Source organism: Chiloscyllium plagiosum, unplaced genomic scaffold (assembly GCF_037043375.1).
Source record: "Chiloscyllium plagiosum isolate Xiang-an unplaced genomic scaffold, Cpla_swu_hap1 HiC_scaffold_15, whole genome shotgun sequence".
Taxonomy (NCBI): domain Eukaryota; kingdom Metazoa; phylum Chordata; class Chondrichthyes; order Orectolobiformes; family Hemiscylliidae; genus Chiloscyllium; species Chiloscyllium plagiosum.
In genome coordinates this window covers 26551198-26563462 of record NW_028270153.1, presented here as the reverse complement: position 1 = coordinate 26563462, position 12265 = coordinate 26551198, and the positions used below count along the sequence as shown (strand labels likewise).

General features: G+C 38.4%; 1 protein-coding gene across 1 annotated transcript in view; it reads right to left on the bottom strand.

The window, feature by feature from the left end:
* Positions 1-2924: 2924 nt before the first annotated feature.
* LOC122560187 (serine/arginine-rich splicing factor 6-like) overlaps positions 2925-12265 on the bottom strand; it is an 11054-nt gene continuing 1713 nt past the window's right edge. Inside the window, exons 2-6 of the mRNA XM_043710573.2 lie at positions 11678-11838; positions 10950-11068; positions 10655-10857; positions 6891-6986; positions 2925-4129 (exon numbers count right to left, since the gene is read on the bottom strand). Coding sequence (XP_043566508.1) covers positions 3757-4129; positions 6891-6986; positions 10655-10857; positions 10950-11068; positions 11678-11838 — 952 coding nt within the window. The 3' untranslated portion in view covers positions 2925-3756. The remainder of the gene's footprint in view (positions 4130-6890; positions 6987-10654; positions 10858-10949; positions 11069-11677; positions 11839-12265) is intronic.

The following is a 12265-nucleotide window of genomic DNA, read 5'->3' as shown; positions in this document are numbered from 1 at the left end:
ACATTGAACATGGGCAGGAAATGTGAGAATATAGGGCAAAAATGAAAAATTCAGAATCTCGTCGCTCAGAAAAATATCTCTGATTTTCTACTTAAGGTTCAAACGGTGAGTTTCAAATTTCCTAGTAGCTAATAACCCCCCCAATTTCCATACACTTGCATCACATTCATGGTCCATTTCAACTTAATTCCACACCTTCCCAATGTTTTCTTTCCCCAAGAAACTAAAAGCACCAACTCCTAACATGAAAATCTGCAAAAATATCGAGCAGCAAGTCACAGCTTGCTTCTCTGAGCCTTCATCAAACTCTGCTTTCACCACAATGTCCTTGTATACTCCAATGGATGCTGCCCTCCTCCTACCCTTCATCCAAACCAGCCAATAAGCCACCAATCTCTGCACATCATGATGACTGAATGCTCTTCAGTCAACATCAGATTTTCAAGACTTCATTAGGGAGCTCACAGACACATATACTTAAATGTTGCTGCCTGTGTCAATCAAGGGACATGGCCAAATGTAGTATATCAGTCCTGTAATTTCTATAAGTCAATATCTTCTGTGGTTAGACAAAAGGAGGGATGAAGTTTGATGATTGTGGATGGAAAAACCATTTGGTGTCAGTATAGGAACAGGATAGCGAGGTGTCCCCAATGAATGAATGGGAAGTGCAGAGAGCCAAAATGGTAAATAGTGAGGCAGCCATTGACTGGCTATGCAATAACGTACACTGCAGTCCTTGACATTTGGCAAGATGCATGCAGTGGCAGAGTTATAGTAAATGGTACCCTGTGAGTGTGAGCAAAGATGGTGGAATTTACTCTGATGGAGCACCAATCATTCACATTTGTCCTGCTACGCTATGCACTGTTTCACTTAGGACATTGCATTGACTATGGGCTGCTTTTGCAGTTTAGGCTAGCTGACTCTGATGTAGCTCTTTTACAGCCAGGAAAAAAAAACCTGTCTCCCTTTCCACCATTTCAGATACTTGACAGTGAACGAGAGAAGAGCAAACTTCCTCAATCTGGGGCACTTTCTTTGGGATAACATTGCAGGACCACAGTGTCACGATATATAGCATCTGTCGTCTGGGCAGCAGTGAGCACTTTCACCTCTGCTGCCACGAGACGGCTGCCGACAAAGCTACTTACAAATACAGAAAACTACAGGAGAAAAGTCACTATCCTTTACTGCAGGTCAAGTACCACGAACCACACTAAAAAAAAGCCAAATTCGGAGGAAAAGGTCCTTTGTTTTCTTAAACTTTAGCATCCAGGACATGATTGGAGTCCATGCCCACAATTTTCTGATACGTGAAGGACACACAGTTGACTTGTGTTTTATCTGCCAAAGTGAACACCCCCACAAAGATAAAAAAATCAAATGCACCCTGCAGTCACCATCACCTTGCAGCTACAAGCAGTCTAAGGAACAAAAGATCTGAGCAATTTCAAACCTACAATTTCATTACTGCAATAAGAATAAAATGTTGTGTAATAATTATGTTGTTTTCTTTTGAACAGCTATTTTCCTTTGGAAGTCAAGGACATGAACGCATTTTAACAAGATGTATAACATTGTTACATATTAGGTTGACAGTGATATCCACTGAGGTTAGATTAGGTTCAGTCTCTGGAGGCCATCTCCAGCAAGCCATCTGTTCGCTCTTTCCAAGAAGTTAAGCTGTTTTTTTTTAAAAATCACAGTGCCCACAAATCTTCACGTTTGAACAAATTATTTGAATATCAACTTTGCTAAATAACAAAGTCTTCACTTTTCGAAAACCTTCCATCTTATGTGGAACAGCCAGAAAACCTTCTTGACTACTTGGGTCATTAATAGATTCTTATTGATTTGCTCTTTGAAGCACTCTGATGGCACATGCATTCTTACAAATCATTTCATGATTAAGTTTGGAATTCGAATTAACACTTCCAATTTATAAAAATTCCACACGACAATTGCAATTTAAGATTACTAGCACAAAACGGACTCCATAATAATCAAGAAAATGTCATAATTTCAGCTATTTCAATCAGAGATCCCGTCTGGAGGGCAAAAAAAGGGTCAGCACATGTGTAATTGGATATGAGCATCAGAATGGACACAAATGAGCTACGGCAAGCATGTGAGGATGATACAAGACAGTCAACAGTGACATGATAGCAATCTCCTGACAGGAGTAGCTACAAGCAACAGTATTTACAAAATTCCTCAGTGTAGTTTACAGCTGGAGAGATTATTGATTTTGTAGTGTAAGATCAGAGGAATTTTACTGCATCTGGTTATCTACAACCTAACGAATACCCCAAAAAAAAACAAAGCCTGTAGCAGATTATTCACTTTTCTTCTTCACAAATACAGACACATCTTCCCTGTATTTTTCAGATTTTCTAACATGCTTAAGTGATTCTTCTGAATACAAAGTCTGCCATAAAGCAAAATCCATTTGCAGTTCCCAGTTGGTGCTCTGATAGCTAATCCCAAAGAAGGGAAAAAAAAGTTATTCAGAAAAAAAATCAAAGTCAATCTTGAACAAAAAAAAAGCAACACATCATATCTACTGGTGTCCTTTTGGTACATATTTTAACATAAAAATCAACTTGTATCCAAGCCAATGATCGTTCTTGTGCAGACTTGATAGGCCAAAAGGACCTTGTTCTACGCTGTAGACCTCTGACTCCTCAACCAGCATTAAGCAAAAAATCTTATTCAGTTATCCACAAAAAAGTTTTGCTACTCGGAGTCAGAAGCTGGGCATTCTGCACTGTCTCATTTACTTTTGTACCAACTAGATACTCCAACATGTAGTTATCACTGCTTAGCACGGTTAGGAAAACTTTCACTTTAATAGGAGAGCTATCCTCATTTGGTAGCTTAAGACAAAACAATAAAGTTCTCAAGAAATAAAATGACAAAAGTTGCAATAAAATGCTTTATTAAAACCATGCATATTTCAAGTATGTTCTCATGTAAAAAAAAACATGCATCTGTAAATGCTGGTCTGCACAAAGATCAAAAACCTTAATTAGAATAGTTTACCTTTAGCATAGGGGGACAGTTACACAAATTCAATTGCAAATAATGTGTCCATTACAACATATGCAATGTTATTTAGAAAGTCATTCCTGCCTAAAAAGCTCTTCACAGCTACATGTGAGCTTGACAAGATTACATTGTTAATATGTATAGTTTAGCTACATAGACACCGACTGTTAAAGATTGGGATTCATAAGCATTACATTAGATACTTCAGGGAGTATGATACACAATTATAGTCTTGCCACCTCCAAAGAAGTGCTTAATTGCCTACTGCACACAAGATCATGCCAGGGAGCCAAATTAGATAATGCAAACTTTTAAAGTTGACATGACTTGTATATTTTAAAATTAGAATTTTGGCACCAAAATGAAGTGTAACTATCAGGATGTTTTGTACAGTTCTTCATGCACAATACTTTGTGCAATATCCCAGCAATAAAAAAAAGTAGGAAATTAAAATCAAAGCTCCCTCAAATAGCACAATACACTTTGAAAAGGTTATCAATAAAAGCAAAAAAAGCAACAGCCCTATTTGCACTTATTGCTCAGAGTAATTTAGAAGTTATGTACAATATCCCTATACTGTACTCTACACTAGAAAAGAAAAACACCAGTTTGAAAAAAATCTGGAGTCTCAAGAGTTGTTTACATATACAGCTATTTTAAGGAAAACATCCAGCTCAAGTTCAACATTCATAAGGCAGTTGTTTGCTAATCCTTAGAGCCAGATCTAGACCTAGATATCGATCTAGATCGGGACCTAGATGCTGATCTAGAACGAGTGTTGGATGGAGATGCATTCGCTGATCTTGGCTTTGAATTAACTGGTGATGCAAGAAGTGGTGCTTCTCTTGATCTTGAGCGGGACTTTGAACGTGAACGAGACATTGATTTAGCATCTCCTTTACCATTTACTTGAGGGGATTTGGATCTGCTGTGTGACTTATTATTCAATTCAGATTTTGATTTGCTTGGTGATCGAGAACGAGAGCCCTTGTCAGACATGACTTTGGAATTACCTCTTGATCTAGATTTCCTTTCTGGAGACTTTGATTTGGACCTGGAATGGTCCTTGCTCTGAGATCTAAGGTTAAAAATACAAGGGAAAATTATTACTTAACTTTTAAAAGTACCCCCATTTTTTGCATACCAAATTTAGCAAAACAGTTGCAAGAAATTGAGATAAAAATTCAAATCAGATTGAATATAAATGCCTTACAATAGTTAAAATGAGTTTACTTAGCAAATATATACAGATCAGAAAGTGCTTAGTTTGCTGCGCTAACTACTGTCTGGGCATTTGAATTATTCCAGATCCCTAACTGTCCTATAAAACCACTTTTTTAAAATATAGGAAAGTAAAGTTACCAAAGGTTCCCATCTAACTGATGTTCTGTAATCTTCAATGAATATTCATATACTATTTCCAGCAAAGAGAGTGGTTTGATCCTGAAAGCAATCCTAATCTCATTGCTACTGACTATTATTGACTAGAGACAAGGTCCCAGAAGACAGGTTACATAGTCAATACCGTGGATGAAAGAGAAAATTATGTCAAAATATAATACTTAAACATAAGTTATGAGGTTCAGCTAACAAATGGGCAGTGTGTTGGGTAAAGACAAAGAAAAATCAAACACTTTTATAGTACTGAATTACAGAAACAAGACTATTTCCATATTCATTTGTAAATTTATACCGTGTACTGCACAAATTATAAAATATACCAGCACATATCTATTTTGGGAAAGCAAATCTTAGCAGGACTTATACACCTTAATGGTAAGGTCCTAGGGGGTGTTGCTGAACAAAGACCTTGGAGTGCAGGTTCATAGCTCCTTGAAAGTGGAGTCACAGGTAGATAGGATAGTGAAGAAGGCATTTGGTATGTTTTCCTTTATTGGTAAGAGTATTGAGCACAGGAGTTGGGAGGTCACGTTGCAGCTGTACAGGACATTGGTTAGGCCACTGTTGGAATATTGAATGCAATTCTGGTCTCCTTCCTATCGGAAAAAGAGGTTGTGAAACTTGAAAGGGCTCAGAAAGTATGAACAAGGATGTTGCCAGGGTTGGAGGATTTGAGCTATAGGGAGAGGCTGAACAGGCTGGGGCTGTTTTCCCTGGAGCGTCGGGGGCTGAGGGGTGACCTTATAGAGGTTTACAAAATTATGAGGGGCATGGATAGGATAAATAGGCAAAATCTTTCTCCTGGAGACGGGGAGTCCAGAACTAGAGGGCATAGGTTTAGGGTGAGGGAAAGATATAAAAGAGGCGTACAGGGCAACTTTTTCACGCAGAGGGTGGCACGTGTATGGAATGAGCTGCCAGAGGAAGTGGTGGAGGCTGGTAAAATTGCAACATTTAAGAGGCATTTGGATGGGTATATGAATAGGAAGGGTTTGGAGAGATATGGGCTGGGTGCTGGCAGGTGGGACTAGATTGGGTGGGATATCTGATCAACATGGACGGGTTGGACCAAAGGGTCTGTTTCCATGTTTTACATCTCTATGACTCTAATTTAATTATTATTGTCCAATGTAATGTGCCAAGTGCCAACTCCAAACTTCAGTAATCCTTGCAGGGTAGTTAACTAAGTAAATAAAGAACAGGATATTTAGATAGAAAAGGCAAGTACATTTTTTTTGTGGCAAATTTAAAGAAAAATCTTCACGTCCATGGTGGTTGATCCAACATTTAGAATTAAGTAACATTTTTTCTGGTAATATATAAAACTTCCAAAAGAATATCTTTTGCATGCCTTAATAACCATATTATGCTGAACTCAATTCAATTTACTTTAAATATAGTCAATCCTCTTTAAGCCCCTACCAATTTAAAAGTGTCTCAACTCTCCCGAACAGCTAGCAAATTACAAGTAGGAACTTAAAAATAGTTAACTACAAAACTAACTCACCTCACCACCCACCACAATCCAAAAAAGATTGTGAGCATTCCGCTTTTCAAAGTTCAATACCAAAATAAGGAGGGATACTGGACTCAAAACATTAACTCTGCTTTCTCTCCACAGATGCTGCCAGACCTGAGTTTTTCCAGAAAACTGATTTTGACCCAAAATACATGCACTGATGTGAGAATACACCAATCCTAACGCTCAATGTTTACCATAGAACAATGAGCCACAGATAAAAATTTCTCAAACAGGCAAAAACCCTAAGCAACAAATAAGACCAGAAGCAGGTGTACAGACTCCAACAATATAAACAATGACAAAAACAAAGTTTACATGTTTAAAAATAAGGCAAACTAACAAATATTAGAGCAAATAAAATTAAGTTTGTTGGTTAACAGTCAGGTTCCCCGAGTTCAGATTACGTGCAACATACCCACACTATATTGAATTGATCAGAATTCTGCTCAAAATTCAGTTATACAACAAATGTACGTCATGCCATTATATTAGACTACCTAAATATGTTTTTAGTATAAAGCAATATATTGCAGATGTTGGAAATATCAAGAGAAAAATGCTCAAAAAACTTCAACAGATCTGCCTGCATTTGGAGAAGGGAAAGAGTTAATGTTTCAGGTCATGACCTGGATACAGAAATGTTAATGTTTCTACCTTTACAGAAATTGTCAGACCTGCTGAATGTTTGTATTTTTCTTCTTTTTTAAAATTATACCTGCCCACACTTGATATAACCATGACAATTTTTCACAAGTTCACTAGACAGTATTACGTACCTTCAGTAATAAGGCTACAATTCAATTCACCTCCATAATTTTAAATCAAGATCCATCACATAACAATTGTGTGTAAAGTTATACATACCATGCAGAATTGCCTTCTAAACAAAATTCAGCCATTCAATAAATTTACCTACCGAGAACGTGACCTGCTCTTTGAAGCACTGCCAGACCGACTTCGACTGGTCCTACGACTTCTGCTACGTGAATGACGATGGCTTCGGGATCTGGACCTATAAATTAAAATATTACAAGTGATAAGGCAGCAAACTAACAGGCATTTCTTTTTGTCAGTTATCATGTATCAAAATATGCACCTTCATTCCAAGTTTCTCAACAAACATTTCCTGAGAACAGTACGTTTGTAAAAATGAGAATATTTTTAAGATACACAGAGCAGTTTACATCAAGATGAAAAGTAGCAGTATGTTGCTACTGCTTGTGGATTTGACAACCAAAGTTAATTTGTCTTCATATCTCCATTGGAGAAGACGACGACTGGCTTCAAGTGCCCAAACAATCAGACATGAAATCCTGACAAAAAGAGAAACAGAGAAAGAAGCCACACTCTCGACAGAATCCTTTCACAAACAGCAATGTGATAATAACGACATTTTTTTTGTAACATTGGCTTGAGGGACAAAATATTGAGCAAGCCACTGGGGAGAACATTTCAATAGTGATACACGATCTTTCATTTCAAACAGAAAGGACAGGGCTTTTATTTAAACCTCATCTGAAGGACTGCACTTCAGACATTGCAACACTCCCTCAATAGTGTGGTGCTGGAAAAGCACAACAGTCAGGCAGCTACCAAGGGGCAGGAGAATCGAGGTTCGTGCATAAGCGCTTCATCAGGAAGGATACCATATGGCTTCTTTCTCGGTCTCTCTTTTTGTCAGGATTTCATGTCTGATTGTTTGGGCACTTGAAGCCAGTCGTCGTCTTCTCCAATGGAGATATGAAGACAAATTGTCAGATGCACATGTTGCAGCAGCATACTGCTACCTTTCATCTTGATGTTAAGCTGTTCTGTGCATCTTAAAAATATTCTCATTTTTACAAAACATACTGTTTGCAGGAAATGTTTGTTGAGAAACTTGGAACAAAGGTGCATATTTTGATGTTTGTGCTCAGTTGGGGTTTAGACCAACAATCTTCTGAATCAGAGACAAGAGTCCAATCACTAATGTTATCTACAACCACATTATCCAACTCCTGATTTTGAATACTCAAGGAATCTAGTCTCAGATCACAAAGTTTAGCAGTAGCAGTCACACCACTTCATATGGAGCTCAAATCTCAAATCAAATGAGCTAGTCATAATCTAGCTCAATGTGGTACTGAGGGGCTGCGGCACTGACGCAGGCCACATTTATCAGAGAAGACAATAAACATGACACTAGCCTGTCTTTTGAGGTAAGCAAAAAAAAAGGTTAGAAACATAGCAGTCCTGAGATACCAAACCAACAAATTTTCTTCAAACATCAGCTAAGCAGAAATCCTGGTCATTAAACTCACCTGGAATAATGATATATAAAAATTGGCTGTAATATTACCCTGCAAGATCCTGAAGCTGTGAAAGATGCAATGAACGCAACTTTCTTCTTTCAATCGTGATGTGGAGGAGCCAGTGTTGGACACGGGGTGGTCAAAGTTGAAAATCACAACACCAGGTTATCGTCCCACAGGTTTATTCACAACCACCTGATGAAGGAGCAGCACTCCAAAAGCTAGTGCTTTCAAATAAACCGGTTGGACTACAACCTGTTGTTGTGTGATTTATAACTTTTGTCAGTCTATGCTCACATCAATTCAACTTTACTACTGTCCTACAATACTTAAGGCAGCCAGGTCAATTTAATAATACCATTTTGGGTGACTGAAACATTATGAACTATACCAGGGGAAATCTAGAGTCAAGAGTTATACAGACCTCTTCAGTCCAACTCGTCTGCGCTGACCAGATATCCTAAACTGACGTAGTACCATTTGTCAGCATTTGGGACATATCCCTCCAAACCCTTTCTACTCATGTACCCATCCAGATGCCTTTTAATTGCACCTCCTCTGACAGCTCGTTCCACACCACACACAACACTCCGCATGAAAAAGCTGCCCCATAGCTCCCTTTTAAAGCATTCCCCTCTCACCTTAAACCTATGCTCTCTAGTCTTAGATTTCCCTTGCCTAGGGAAAAAGACCTTATCTGTTCACCCTATTAATATGCCTTTATAAAAGGTTACTCATCAGCCTCCAATGCACCAGGAAAAAAGTGTCCCAGTCTATTCAGTTCTCCCTTTTCCTCAAATCCTCCAATCCTTGTAAATCTTTTATGCACCATCTCTAGGTTAGCAACATCTTTCCTCGTGAATATTCTGAGTAGTTTTCTTGATGGTTCTTGTTATGGAAAAGCTTTCATATTGCTATAACTCAGACTGCATGACTTTCTCACAAACCTATTTCAGTCTTCTCTCTCAGTTTCTAAATGCTCCAACACAGTACCCTCATTACCATTTCTGAACAGCAATGCCCAGTGTCTGGCTCTTCAGAATTTATCTCTGCACTTCCTTCAGTTACTTAATTTAGCAGATGCAAATTCCTGCAACTAAGCACAGCTCTTCCCCGAACTTTAGTTCCAATGTGTACAATAACCTCCCTTTTAATGGTATCCTGCACCCTCTTTTGAGACATCCTTGATCCTGGCTCCAGGGAGGCAACACACCATTCTGATTTTTCACTGCGAGCTGCAGAAATATTTATCTGTGCCTCTGACTAGAAACAGTCCCCTATCACAACTGATCACTTGGAACCCCCCCATAGGCTCTAACGTAATGAGGGCTGTCTCGATACCAGAAACTTGGCTGTTCATGCTATATTCCCCGAGAGTCCATCATCCCCTACGTTTTCCAGAACAGCATATTTGTTTGAAATGGGGATAGCCACAGAGACTCCCGCACTACTTGCTTGCCTTTCCTGGGAGTTATTGACTGTATCTGAGGCTTTTCTCCCTTCCTATAACTGCCATTCATCGCACCTCCTGGCTCTTTTAAATTCCTCACTGCTTCTGTCACTCCAACCAATGCATTCAATCTGATAAGATTCACAACCAAACACACTTCCTGCAGACATAATCTTCAGTAACATGTAAACTCTCCCTAAACTCCTACATCCAACAAGAGCATACCACTCTACTAAAAACCATCTTTGCTCCTTCATAATCTACAGAAACAGAAAATAACAGTCCATTTGGTCTTTTAAAAAAAAAGTGCTCCTTTTGTCTGTCCTTCTACCTTATATCTGGATGTAAATCTTGCTAGGAAGGTTGCTCCATACCAAATGCAGCATTCTCTACTATAACTTGGTCAAGTATTCCCGCTATCAGCTGAAATAAAGCTTTCAGCTAGCATATTCTTAACTTCTCAAACCCTTTTAAACGCATAGGCCGGAGACATTTCTCCCCACCTTCTAAAAAGAACTCTATACCTTACTTCGACCACAAAGCTTCAACACCAGGAACTTAAAGAAAACATAAAAGGTTGAAGACAAAAACAAAATTTGCAAAACAATCCAGGTCAGTATCAGGTGGAAAAATTATCCACAGGCCAGAATCCATCATCAGAACTCAAAGCAACATTAACTATTTTTTATAGATGCTAATAGTTCCACTATCATGTTTTTATTCACAGCTTCCACGTCTAATTTTCTTTGTGTTGAACACCACATAGGTGGCATTGATGTGCACAAGATCTCGAGGATATTACAAACGATCATAAAAAGTAGTAACTAAAAGTTCCATAAGGCAAGCCAGTTATCAAACATGCAGGCATTTCTAAATTTATAGTAAGATCCTGATCAAGCAAATATTTCTCCGCTAACATGCAGTGAAAAGAGCACTCACCGCGATCGACTACCAGAAGAGGAGCGTCGATTACGGGGGCGGTCTTCAACCAATCGAATCTTTCTTGCATTGATTTCAGTGCCATCCAGCTTGTCCAAAGCTCGTTTCATATCAGAGTATGATCTGAATTCAATGACTCCTTCATTCATACGCTGCTTATGAGCATCTGCATAGGTCACTTCTCCTGCTTGTCTCATGAAATCCTTCAAAAATGAAAACAAAAAAAAAGCAGTCAGAAGAAAGAAACTGCAATTTCAATGTTTCTTGAAAATTCATATGTAGTCGCAAAATCTACTTTTAGGTCTTGCCAGCTGCAACGGCTTGAAAGATTTTCGACGATCAGTCTGAACTCTGTACGGACAGGTGGCCCATATTTCTCCCTTCCATTTCTTCGATATCCGTAACCACCACTGCCTTAAGAGGTTCAATAAAATGTCAGTGAGCACTTAACTTACAACAAATCTGTAATATTTTACATGAGAATGAAAACAGATCAGACTACAGAGTAAACTCAGTTAATAATTACAATTTCATAGATTTTGCATTTACACTAAATGCTACAATTATGTTACCATGCATGTCTGCATTTATTTTGCCAAATATTAAAACTAAATATTACATCATGTACTTACATTCTAGCAGATTTTAGAAGTTTGGTACAACACACATATGGTAACAGGCACCTAGTTCAGATTAACCAGTAATGTCTAACCCTTGGCATCCTCATCACCCAGGGTCTAATGGCAAAGGCAGCTGTCGTCATGGCTTCCATTAGGTCAGCCAAACGCCAAAGGCTACATATTGTAAGGTAAAGCCAAGGTCAATCGGAACGGGCAGACATCTTAGCCTCACTGGATTCTTTCAATTAAAAGATCAAGGTCTCGTTAAAAAGGTTTGGATGAACACTTACACAATTTAAACAATGTTATATAATTTAAACAATAAAATGCCATTAGAAATATTTAAAAGCAAATTCAAAAGTTAAATGCAAGAATATGTTAAGCAAGATATTAAACCACTCACTGCGACCTCCACCACCACCATAACCACCGCCATAACTTCCATCACGACGTGGTCCTCTTGCATGTTCCACAATTATGCGCTCGCCACAAAGTTCTTTCCCATTCAGTTCATAGACCGCATCGTCTGCATCACGTGCATCTTCAAACTCAACAAACCCATACCTGAAAAGAATCAATTAAAACATTGTAGAATGTTTTTGCACGATGAACATTTTGCACATAGGTTCTCTGGTAGATATCCAGCAGTAATTACTATGCCCTCAAAGTGGACCAAAATTGATAGTTCAAAAGCATCTGCAAACCAACTCAGAATGTGGAAAATTAATAAGCCAAAAAGAGGATAGAAGTGCTAGTGCTGCTAAATTTAGCTACAGCTAACTTTCATTTTAACCAGCACCCTGATAAACTGGCAAAAATTATATACCTGAAATACCAGAAGTTTACCATATTACTATTTTCGTCAAGATGTTCAAATCGTCAGTTGAGGGTGCAAGTGAGAAGGCTATATGGTTCCAAGTTTTATTTAAGGCAAAGTTGCACCATGAAGTGATTTATACCACAAGTATAACAGTGATGTTTTCCAACCTCT